This window comes from Egretta garzetta, unplaced genomic scaffold, assembly GCF_000687185.1.
Source record: "Egretta garzetta isolate BGI_Z169 unplaced genomic scaffold, ASM68718v1 scaffold329, whole genome shotgun sequence".
Classification (NCBI taxonomy): domain Eukaryota; kingdom Metazoa; phylum Chordata; class Aves; order Pelecaniformes; family Ardeidae; genus Egretta; species Egretta garzetta.
The window spans coordinates 5,301,433-5,314,341 of NW_009269999.1; the positions used below are offsets into that span (position 1 = coordinate 5,301,433).

General features: G+C 37.8%; 1 protein-coding gene across 1 annotated transcript in view; it reads right to left on the minus strand.

The window, feature by feature from the left end:
* MADD (MAP kinase activating death domain) overlaps positions 1-12,909 on the minus strand; it is a 61,290-nt gene continuing 48,381 nt past the window's right edge. The window contains 3 exon segments of the mRNA XM_035902905.1: positions 1-1,483; positions 3,196-3,242; positions 8,184-8,253. Of these exon segments, the coding sequence (XP_035758798.1) occupies positions 1,376-1,483; positions 3,196-3,242; positions 8,184-8,253 (225 nt within the window). The 3' untranslated portion in view covers positions 1-1,375.

Here is a 12,909-nt window from a genome sequence, read left to right on the forward strand (position 1 = left end):
TAAATAGATGTGGTACTATAATATTTACATCATTTCCTCACCCATTACTAGTGTATTCCATTCAAAACAGTAGACACCCTGACCAAGCCAAAACAGGGTTATTTCTAGGTGCATTTACTCAGAATTCAATGTCAAAACATACAATATATCAGTTTGCATCAGAGCAGTTTTTCCAGGTATTTTACATGTAACATTATTTTCTCTAGACAGTCTCTCCTCCCAGCATCCTAAGAGCCTTCCAGACAAGTGCAGTACAGTTGAAGAACAAAAACGGGATGCAAAAAACATTCATATTCGGCCTACTTAAAATAAGGAATGTGATGGATAATTTTAACTGCGGGAGTTGCATTATACATTAACACAGTATTTGCAAGATTCCTTGATATACAGGTACAGATTGGAAAAAAGCAATAGCTTAAAAAATTTGGAGACAGCATAATCCTTTGGGCTTCTGAACACATTCTACAGATAGCTATAGAAATATCTTGCACGTAGTTACAAACGCCCAAAGACACCTGTCTTCCATGCGCTCCTGCCAATAATGTTTCCAAGTTTTAAATTTCCTTATTAATTTTCTAATCCCTGTGATTAACTGCTTTAGGTTGTGCTTATATGCATCTGTTAACTCTGCTGCAGCGTTATCTACAAACATTACCCAAACTCCCATTTGAAAATCCACACAATCCATGAGGTGTCAGGGTTTTTCAGAATATACTGCCTTCAAGGTTTCTCTCTCCACTTCTTTTCCCCCTTGAGAAGCAGTCATCTCCACAGATGGACCAATTTAATAGCCAAACTTCAATTTGTCACATGATATTTTAAGACTATGGTAGCTAAATTGTTCATCTCTACCAAAAGGGTCTGACGAACTATGTGACAAGAACTCCGTGTTGGTGGGTAAAAATGAACAACACAGAAGGAAAACAATAAAAACACTACATTTCAACGACATGCAGGACCAGACTGCTTCCACTGTGCATATACCAGAGAATCTGAAAGCAGAAGCCTGCAGTTGTAAAGTGATTAATCTGTAACAAGTACCACTAGAAACCAAAAAAACAACCGAACTCAAGCTGTTAGGCATCTTAAGAAAAAAAGGAATTCCAAAGGAATGGCCAGGGTAGGTCACTCACAGCTGGATGCTGATGCTCAAAACTGTCTGATTAACAGCTCTCATAAAAACTCCATTAAGGATGAATTCAGACGGAGACTGAGCAGTGAAGTCTTAGGTTTTTCTATGGGGAAAGATTTGCAGGGTCATACATGAATAATCAAGTTCTCATAGAAGACAGTAAAGTGAGCTCCAGTAACTGCAGTAAAAATAGGAGTACTGCACGCCAACGTGCCAAAGGATAGGTATTTCCCAATATCATGATCAACTGGAAACTGGTCGAGGTGGTTTACTTTTGTTTTCTGCCTCTTTTCCACGAACGGCAGCCACATAAGAGAAGAGACACAGCACAGAGTAGCAGATCTCATGAGCCTGCAAGAATTTAGAAAAGGAGATAATGAAATTCAGATGATTTAGTGTTTTACAAAATCCACTGCACACTTTGTATTCTGCTGCATATCTTCCATCATAGGACAACTACTCTGGCTACAGACAAAATCAGGGAAAAGTGTCCCATACTACCTTATAACTGAGGTGGATAGAGAAGAAAAGCCTTTGAGATAAAAACATTAGTTGCTTGATAGTATGATTCTAATAATTTTTAAAAACAGTATGCTAAAATAGAAAGTTGGCCAGCTGGCTTTAGAAAAAAAACATCCTACATACTTGCTTTTGGTCTGTTGTATGAAGTTACAAGAAGTTTTCTTGTAGTGATTGAAAGAGCTAACTAAAAAGACTAAAACTGAACATCCATTACTGTACCTTGACTTATGAGATGGTGGGATTCTTCCTTACTCACAACTATTTTTTTAATGTCCAAAAGCACAAGGACTGTACTCCTTGTAATTTTTAACCAGTGCTAGTGAATCCATGGATAGTACAATTTTTTTTTTTTAATTAAAAAAACCCAAACAAACAACATCCCAACATTGCATGTTTTGTATGAAGAATACCACGCAATTTTGTCACTACCTTAAAAGCAGAGGTTTTCACATAGCTTTAGCAAGATTTACAATTATTGCTTTTAACTGATTAAGTGTGCTATTATTTAACAGAAAATCCTCTTTTAGCATGCCACTGGCAGCACAATTCAGTGAAGGTAAGACTTAAACTAAGTTTATGTGCTAGTTATAATACTGGCTGTTCTGGAGATCTGAAAAGTTCTTGTCCTGAAAACTGACATTTAAAATCTTTGTAAAGATAGTAAGCATAATAATGCATTTTGTTCTACTATAGTACAACCTAAAAGACTTCTGTAAAATAAAATTAATTTTCATTAAACTGGCTTTTCTTATTAAAAGATACAGCTACCTGCTTCTTAAATGACATATATTCTAAGGATTTTGTTTCTAAACCATTTCTAGCTGCTTCAATTTTTCTCTCTCTCCTCTTGAAGGACTGTGAGTTTCCATGCAACCACCTAATGTACACACTGCACTTCAGACATAAAATAACTGAAGAAATTTCAGTTCTGATGATAACCATTGACTTTATTTCTTCCTCATAAGCACATATAAGCCCAATCATTGAACTATTATGTGTAAAAGTGCTAAGTATAATTATCAACTGCTGGTGTTCCAAAATGTTATGAAAACTGAAACTAAACCACAGCAGTAACTCACCTATATGGCAGGAATCAATACTTATACTGTTCTCTTTCATGAAGAAATGGGAATTTTTCATAAATTTAGTTAGCAATCATTTTATGCCCAGGAACTACTCTCCCTTTCCATCTGTTCTGTGGATTAAGGACTGTGTTCTGCGCTGTTTTAAATTTAACAGTTCCACTAGCTCTGATTGTGGTTAAGTTCATGCCAAACCAGCTACCTTGCATCCTTATCTATCTTAACAAGAGAGACCACGCTTTCTGCACTATACCTGTGAGTTCCTCTAGTTTCATAGAAACAATAATCACAAAGTTTTGTTGTCTTCCCTTAAGGAAAACTATCGTAACAGAGCAGCTGATGTTTCACTGCAGTATTAGCATGGCAAATCCTGCAATCTCAATGTAATTCTTTTCACCACATGAAAATGTAAAGATACATCCTCTAAAGAACTACCAGAAGGTATCACAGTCAACTCACCATTGGCGTCTTGTACTTGTGGCTCACCACTTCTTTAGTTTCAGGAACTAAAACCGGACGGGCAAGAGACAAAACAAAAAGTTCAAAAAACGAGAGGAAAAGGGGAAAGAAATAGCACAATGTTCCCATAGGAAAGGGAAGGGACGCACACAGACAGCAGGTGCAGGTACAGGGCACCTCACTATCCCTCACTTCTAGATACTCTTCCTTCTCTTCATTTACATTACATATGTCCTTGAAGATACTGGTAACGTCATAATAAATTACTCAGGTTGGCAAAAATATTTCCCTGCCTCTGTTTGGAAAACTGTAGTAGACAGTTGATGGTTCTTAGAGACTCTGGCTTTTCTCATACAACTTATTCCTGCTAGACAGCAAAATTAATGACAAAATATGACTAATGTTTACTACGATAGAACATAAACCAACAATTCCATAGGAATTTGTCAGTATGCTATTCCCAAAGATTTTATCCTTTAGATGTTTGGATCCTTCTCTGCTGAAAAACAGATCTCGAAGAACTACGTTAGTGAAATCCAGAAAAAAAAAAAAAAAAAGAGGAGCTGAGGGAGAACATTTTCTAAACTGGAAGACTGTTTCCCAGTTCTATTTCAAGAGTTTCTCAAAACATTCTTTCTCCTGTCAAGGATGTGTGTGATAGTATTTACTTGACACACTCACTGAAAACATTCATTGCTTTTGAACAAGTTGCATTAAAATAAAATACTGATTTCAGTTACACGTATTCTTCAAATACCAGGCTTGTTGATTTCTAGAAGACTTTACATATAAAGAGGATTAGGGCACTGATGAAAAAACAAAACACAAAAATCTAGTATTCAGAAAATTTCATCTTGCTCCCTTGCACTGCCTCAAACTAACAGAAAGGAAACAGGCATAATATAGCTAAAGAAAATTTGCCTTTTGTTCTCACTGTAGAATGCATAAAAAAAGAAAGCTGTAACCATCCCATTAGTGCGCACTGCATCTGAACTGCGCCTTGGACCCATACTTGGTCTACAAATATTATTGTGAACAGATACCATGGGGAATCACTGGGAGAGAACAAAGATCACACTAAGAACATACAAATGGCAAATTAAAAATGTTAAAATCAGTGGAATACCAAAACCAACTTTGAATACTTCCCTGCCAGAACTGCTGAAATTTGCCATGGAATTTCTGTGTCACGACAAAAAAATTTAGAAGCAGCAATACAGAAATTATGCAAAACCAAATCATACCAGGTTCACAGAGGAAGGGTAAATGTTTTATTACACATAGTACTAGTGACAAGAAAAAAAACAGAAGCAGATGAGTTCAGTATGAGTAACTAGGAAAAGTCCACAACAAAACCTATCCATGCAGATGTCATCTTTTCAACTATGATATGACACAGCTAAAGGCTGGAGAGGGAGACAGATCACACTCTACGGGGCCAAAAGTAGGCAGTGCAGACTGGGTTTGAGAAAGTACTCTAAATATAAACCAGTGCCTACTAATTCTTGTATGTCATGGTATTGTCACTCTTGGAAAAAAAAGATCTAGAGAAAAGCGCAGAATATGATTGTAAAAAGTAATACAATATTTTTGTTTAATTGTTCGATTGTCTCTTTTCGTGGGAGTTGGCAGTTACACTAAGGACTGAGAAACAGGAGAAGTGCACACCCAGGCTGCACTGCCCCAGTGATACCAGTGACTAGAGTTCGGGGGATAAAGAGGTGCACATCCAAGCTACCTTACCCGTTGGCACCAGGTGTTCCAAATTAACTCCATGTCACCAGGGGATAAAGGTGGGAGTGAGGCTGGTGCACAGCCAAATAGGGTAGGACTTTTACAGCTGTGTAAGTCTCACTGCCCACTGGATAAGATACAACTGTTCATATACTCTTCAAAAAGCAGGAAGGGAAAGCTGTAAGGACCTTGTGCCACGAGGGAAGGAGAGAAGGGAAGCTGTAAAGTCCTGTATCATAATTGAGAATAGGAAGAGAGGGAACAGGAGAGCACCTAGGCAAGGTACTGTCTCCCCACTTCACAGTCAGTAAGTTGCCTTGTCTTTAAGTAAAGTACTCCTTCACAGTCCTTCCAATGAGGAAAATTCTCCTCAGAGGACTGAGTTAAGAAGAGTAAAAAGAGTGGGTTTGGGTTTACACTCAGAGAAGTCAAAGCACTACTACTGCAGAAAACAAAAAAAGAAGAAGAGGAAGGAAAAAAAAAAAAAAAAAAAAGAAAAAAGACCCAAGCCTCAAATTAAGAGATTAGCAGAAGCACTTTTCTTCTAACATTAGAAGTTATTCCTGATGCTGTTGAACTAAGTGGATGAAGGGATGAAATTATTAAGCACCATCCTGCAGCCTTTGGTCCTGTAAATGAAAATATGGCGCTAGCATAGAATGAGTTTAGGGGACATCACTTTACCTGCTGGAGAATGAAGGTTTTCATAGCAGCGGCGGTGAAGGGGCCACAAGAAAGTAAAGCACAAATACACAGCAGTAACTCAAATTCCAGAGGGAAGAGCCTTACATTTCCTCACTTACTTAAATCTCCACTTCCATTTGTGGGCAACAATTCCTGCACTTCTACTTGCATCCTGCTCTGAAATCACAATTCCAACTTTCATGCTGCTGTCTAAACCCAGCGTTAACACAAACAGACCTTTAATTTCCTGCTGTGATATCACTAGACTTGGACCACTCACACTTGGCAAAATCAAATCAACAAATCTTGCATCGAAATATTTCCCATCAGACTGGAGTATGCATGCTTACCACTCTCTGCCTCTCTAAGAGGAGATAGTACTTCAGTACAGTCCTACTATAATGAATCCGATTGCAAGGTTCACAATGTTTCAAACAGCTAAATAACTTAATTCTGAAGAAATCCATGCAAATTTTTGGTGAATGCTATTAGTTTACTATTGACAAATTAACATGTTAATTTCTCTTGAACGGGACAGATTGGCGTATCTTCTCATCTTTCCAACAACTGAAAAAGCAGCTCTGAGGTAGTCTCTCATCTCTGCACAAGAAGAAAGGTTAACTGCCCTGCAACATCTTTCTTCCTTTCTTCTTTCTCTTTATTAGCTCTATTGGCAAGTTGTAAATCTCATCTGGTACTCTGAAATCAGTTCTTGTCTGTGACCTCTATTTTGGGAGGGTATTTTTAATTTAATCAGTTTAATTTCTCAGTTTTTGCTTGTCATGTCCAACTCCCAATTTAGTTTTAATTACTTCTTAATTTTAATTACTAATTTTAATTACTAAGTAATTTTAATTACTCCTTTCATAAGTTTCATGTCACAATTCTAGCTTTTGCAATAGGCCCTTGATTACAACATTTTCTGTAAAAAAGAAGTTCTTTTTCCTACAGTTATTACAGTCATTATTTAGGGGCTAAATGCAGTATTACAGAGTCATCAATAGAAGTTGACTGGAAATAACTAAGTCAAACACTCTCTTTCTTCTTGTGCAATATAAACAAACTATTAAAAGAAATACTTTGAATTAAAACCTCTCAAAAAAGATCCAAAATTCATTTCTGATCCAAGTAATTTCTTTTAAGGTAAAGATTTCAGAAGCTGAAGCCATTCTTTAAGTTAATTTTATGGCTTCTGAACTCTCATCTTTGTAAAACTCATCAATAATCTTTTACAGTCTTAAGCAATTTCTGTTCGTAAAATGAATCATGCCTACCAAGGTGAAAACATGGTATCAAAGCAATATGCAACTATAAAGTGCAGACAACTTCTGAACATCTAAACTGTTAGAAATTCTTCAGGGTTTAAATACACTGATCTGACCATTTGAACCATGAACAACATTTTCAAAAAATGGGAAAAAAACTGTTCACAAATTCAAATACCAAACTTCTGGGAGATTCATTTATGGCAAACAACAAGCAAACTGCAATACACAGAAAGGCTTTATCACTTGAATACCTGATAACTTTGTATCACCAAAAGGAGAAAACACATTATTATGGACAGACAGTAATTTCAGCAATCTCATATTAACTGTCTCTCATAGTCTAAGAGAGAATCCCTCAGCCAGAACATTCTATTCACAGCACCAAAGAACAATGAGAGTCTTGGTAAAGGGAGTTGCTGATTCAGATTAATGGCCAAAGTATGGATGCTGATCTACTATGGAAAGAATGTTGTAAATACTATCTTCTTTTTAAATGTTTCATACATACACTTAAGACCTAGACAAATGTCTCACAGATGGGTGGAAGAGTAAACCAATACAGATCTGGGGACTATTTCAAGAGAAGCATGTGGATCACTCATCTGGAGAGCTGCATCTGAAGTCACTCCTTTTTTTTAGACACTAGTTAAGTATAGTGTGATTGACACTAACACCAAATAGTAACTCGGAATTTTCCCCAAACTAGACTATAGGCAGATTTTATGTAATAGCAATAACTGACCAAACTAGCACAAATTCTCTGTTCTCCTTAACCTTTACTTTTCCACTCTTTACCAGTCATGCTCTGAAACAAAAACCACAGGATAAATAAAGCTCAACCTGACAAAACATCTTCTGCTTCATACAACAAAAATTAAATTCCACATGGAGCAAAGAGGAAACTGCAATTAACAGTAGTTCTTTGTAGTGAAAGCATAGTGTGTTGAGAAAGATCAACTCTAAGTCCTGCTTAAAAATGTGGTTTCTCAGATGAAAAAGGAACATACCAAAGAAAATTCCTGCACGCATCCAAGTTTAACTGTTGTTTTGTTTGCTCCAGAAGACTCAGAACCTCTTCTTTCTCTATTAACAAAAAGCACCTAGGCCACAAATCTTAATATGATGAAAATTAGTCTGTAAATTTTTACGTTAAGTCCCCCATCTCTCAGTTGGGCAACATCTCAGGTGCAATCTACATTTCTCTCCCATCTTTGAAACTGCAGTGCAACTCTGAATCTGAAGACTGGAAATTTGAGTTACTGCCATGTGAGTACAGACCTAATATCAAAATAATGTAATTACCAAATTCCTCCAGGACAAAGACTCCTCGCACAGTATTGCACTTTTTAATGTGATTCAGCTCTATGAAAACCTACAAAAACAGGAGGAAAAGTAACATAAAATTAGTCAGGTTTGGTTTTTTGTAAACTAAAACCCAAAATGAAACAAAAACATCATCACAGCAGATACAACCTGAAGTGTTGTAGCATACAGTACTAGTTCATTTACAGTTTAATATGTAAATAAAGGGTGAAATAAATATTCAAAAGACAAACTTGCCACAATGCTAGAAATCAACAAATAACTTAAAAGTGCTAAGAAGCGAAGACAGCAGAAGATGAAGTACCTTCCGCTCCTTGCAGGAGGAGAAAGCATGGAAGAGAAACGAAGGAGTTAGTAACTCTGACATATCCAACATTGCTACCCCTTCAGGCACTCAAATGAGTTATTGCAAAAAGAATACCAACACACCTCAAATACAACAGAAGAGGGGGACGAGAAAAAAGCTGGCTCCCAAATTTGGCACGATTTGTAGCCTCCGATCCATCCCAGTTGGTTTCTGCCCCTCCATGCATCCTCCTCCAGCACAGAGGGCAGGTAAGGGGCACTACACTTCCCACCCTGACACTGATCCTCCTAATCTATCCAGTAGTCAAATTTAATCCAGTGAGGGACGACTAACACTCCTCTTCCCGAGAGCCTTGCCATTTAAGTTTTTACTACCGTTTATGATCTATAATCTGAATACTTACTCTTGGAACTGTCTCCTTTAACAGCCAGTACCAGTCTTCTGCTTTAAACAGGATGGGAAAGTTTGGACCCTTCTCTATTGTTTGCTCACTTCACATACGGCTGCTCTGCCAGCTGAGCAGTCACTTAGAAAACAAACCTGCTTTAAACTCATGTTTTATATAGGTGAACCCCAAAAGACAAAACAGTTGAACTACATGACTAGGTTTTTCAGTCCAGAACCAAGATGCCAAGATTGCACAAATAAACATGTTCTCTGAGTATAAGGAGTTTGTTCAATATCCAATCTATTTCAAGATACAAAAACGTCCCTTCTTATATGCACAGCTCCAAAGCAGTCGGAGTCAGTACACAGACATAAGAATCTGTACAAAGTGCTATAAGGAATCAATTCCATATGCCAATTTCTAATATACTTGCTTTTTCAAGCCAAGAGAAACACTGAGAGTGACATTGCCCTAACATTCAGAGTAAGTCTATGTCCAATACCTTAGGGAGAACTTCGCAAGACTATATGACAATAGTCTGGACCGATACTTTCAGTGGCTATACACTTACGCCACCGTGATCTCAGGACCTTTTTTAGAAAATGTTACTAGAGAAACTTCATTGTCTTGGAAAGAAGGGAAAGGCAATCTCTTGTAACCCTTTTGAATCCAGTACTAGCAACACCCATGTAATCACAGATGATACACTACCCAAGAAAGGCAAAGCCGGTCAACACCAGAAATCATTGTGGGTTTTTTTAAGAAACAGGCTTATCAGTATTAATAGAGATCAGTAAATGCACCGTACATCTGAGAGAAGTCAGGTTGATTTTCAAGTCAAAGGAGTGGTTTTGGTTTGTTTTTTTTTTTATTAGCAGAGAATGAACAATCAGACCCAGGGTATTTTTTGCTCAATATAAAACCCCTAAACTTCCACTTACTTAATCAGAAAATCTGAAGCTTGCTTACATTCAAACACTTGGGGGAAAGGAGACTTAATCCCATTTTTTCTGTTTGCCTGGTTTTGCCCGTGTTCTGTGTCAGTTTAGTTGTCAGAAACATTTTCTTTTTTGAGGAATAGTTACAGAATAAACAAGTCACACTTTCTCTATTGTACTTAGTTTCCCCTTTTTCTGGAATATTTTCTGTGAAAAGTTTTTGCTGCTAGTCTAAGGTACAAAATTCACAAAGTCAGTAGAAAGGCTCAGGTGAAATACTGGTGGTTTTATCTGGTAACAGTAAAGCTGCTTAAAAGACTTGACTGCCCCAGGTGCTCACGATCAGAGTGTTAAGGAGTGCTGCATTTCCACAGGAGTTATGAGCGAGATGAGAATTTATCAAGTTTGACACAATTACAGCAAGTTATCAATTTTCAGAAGACATGTGAGTTGATGGGCAGGTTCTTGTTATATTGTTTAAGGGACAGAGATTCTCTCCTCTCACTCAGTCAGAAAACAAGCGCAAAGGAAATAACAGTTACTTACCCTAGGGAAACTGGTTCTTCAAGACAGAGCATTCAGTGTGGATCCTACTGTAGATGGGCATGTGCCTGCTGCATTTTATTAAACTTCCATCTATTTTTGACACAGATTAATTCATAATAGGGACAGAGTTACTGAGGCCCAATACTGTAACAATTTGTAGATGTAAACTCAGAATAGTCTGCCAATGCCACAGGTACACTTGTTTCCACCCTATTCCAAAGGGCCTCCTCTGACCTGCTAGGCACAGACAAACCTGAACGTTTTTTCTTCTTTAACTTAATGTGTGCTGCTGGCACGGTGAGACAATTTGTGACCACTAAAGTCAACTATCACTTGTCAGTTACAGGTTGGTCCACCATGAATCTAAGACATTTCCTGAGGAACTCACGGTAAGAAAGTACACACTGCAAACCAAGAGCCTTCAAAACAGTTTCACGAAAACAAGCACCATTCTAACACTGAAGCAGTATGTTCAGTCTTCTCAGGTAGGACAAAATAGACTCCATTTATTTATTCTTTTTTTTTTAAAAAAGTGGAAACCCCTCTTCCTACATTCTAAATGAATTATTTCTATGATGTCCAACCAAGCAGAGCAACAGAAATCCCGTCTTTTAGTAAGTTGCATTGCTGAAAAGTGTACTTGGAAAGAAGGCCAAGAACACGGCCTGTACACGGAATAAGGAAAGGAAGATGAAGAGAAAGCTGTGCCCGATGAGGTCCTTGTTGGTCAGTATCCCCATCCCAACTCAACAGAAAAAGCCATTTTCAACACAGAGAAATGGCTGTAGGATCCTGGTTTGAATCATGCTCATGTACATATATTGAAATCAACTGCCTCAGGGAGCAATTAATGTAATATATATGAAAACTGGAAAGGAGAATTCATCTAGAAGAGCAGACCTTTTATTAAGAAAGCAGTCTGGTTGATGAGTGTTAGAATAAGAATACAAATGTTCTTTAGCTGCACAGATTATGAAATTGGAGGGGATTTTTTTTTTTTTTATATGATGCAACTAGTAGGGGTCCTTTACATAACTGCTACAGTTGTCCATTCTACACAGACCCTCAAATGGCAGACTTTTGGCATCTGTCTAGACACTTTGTTTTGACAAGGAAAACAAGGATATGTTCTATATAAATGAAGTATATTTTCCAGAACTTATTTCAATATTAATCTTAAGTAATGGAAACCTATCTGGCTACAGCCTCATTGGAAAGGTGATCAAGAGGAGGAATAATCTTTAAGATCGGGGAGACAGCTAGTATACTTTCTGGGTCTGACCTGCACAGACTGTCTTCCAGAAAAGATGTAGTAATTTTCACCACAGACAGCAAATTAGAACACCATTCTCTGTAAGGAAGGATATGATAAAGCTCGTACTCTAGGAGGGCTGGTGGTAGCACAGGACTCAGTATCTGTGGTACAAAATTCAACCGGTAATGGTCCTGACAGTCGTATAATAACAATCAGTACTAGGTTTCCCTAAGGTTTCTTTCAGAATGTCATTCCGGTCTTTCAGGGGGAAAAAAAGGCTTTGAATTTAAGGACAAGGGTATGTTCCAGGATTTGGAGTTTTTCTTTTAGACAGATGCATGTGTGCTCACTATGTGCTTGAATCTCGTTGTCTTGTGAAGATGCCTGTTACGCTTAAGAAACCATGATGATGATCATGTGGCTACCTTCTAATGTGTCTTTTCTTACTGCAAATGCTTATATGCTTGGGTGTTCATTTATGACATAGAGTCATCTCCATAGACTGTTCAAGAGATGAGCAGTTTGAGCTCAACATCTTTTTTGACTTCTGGCAGAAGAACAAAAAGGAGAAGCAAACAACATTCCCTATGGTGTGTCCTTACCTTAGGACAAAGTAATTTCTATTACGTCCATCTGTAATGATATCAAACTGTTGCTTCAAGAGCAGTGTTTAATTTAGACACCTGCCATGCCCAATAACTATGAAAATTCACTCTGCATTACTCTCGCAGTTCTCTGTATTTTGGCAGAGCCTGTAAAAAGTTAAAACCTACAACTAAGTCATACAGGTAGATGTTCCATCACAGAGCAGGTTTGAAATACCACAGCAGGTCAGCTGTAGTCCAGTTTCTACCCTGGTAATAGACAGGAAGAAAACGGAAGGAGGTTCACAACTCCCCATTCCTTACACTGGTGCACACGAACTCAAAAAGGCACACGGTGCTGCTGTGACCTTGGGAAAAGGATTACAGATTCTGAGCATGTGTGTTTGAGATGCACATGCACTTCCAGTGGGATCTACACTGATGTATCCTCAAAGAAGAACAAAGCTTGTGTGGGGAGAAAAGTCTAGTCAGGAGGAAAGGAAAATAACACTCCACAGAGGACTGACAGTAACTTTTCTTTCACACGCTCTCTCTCACACACACACTTTCTCTCTCTCTCTCCCCCCCCCAATCAGTTCTACTGTCTAGCATAGCATGCATTTAATATCATATGCAAAACAAAAAAACACAAAGCAAAATAAAAAACAAGGATCAAAGGAAGCAACA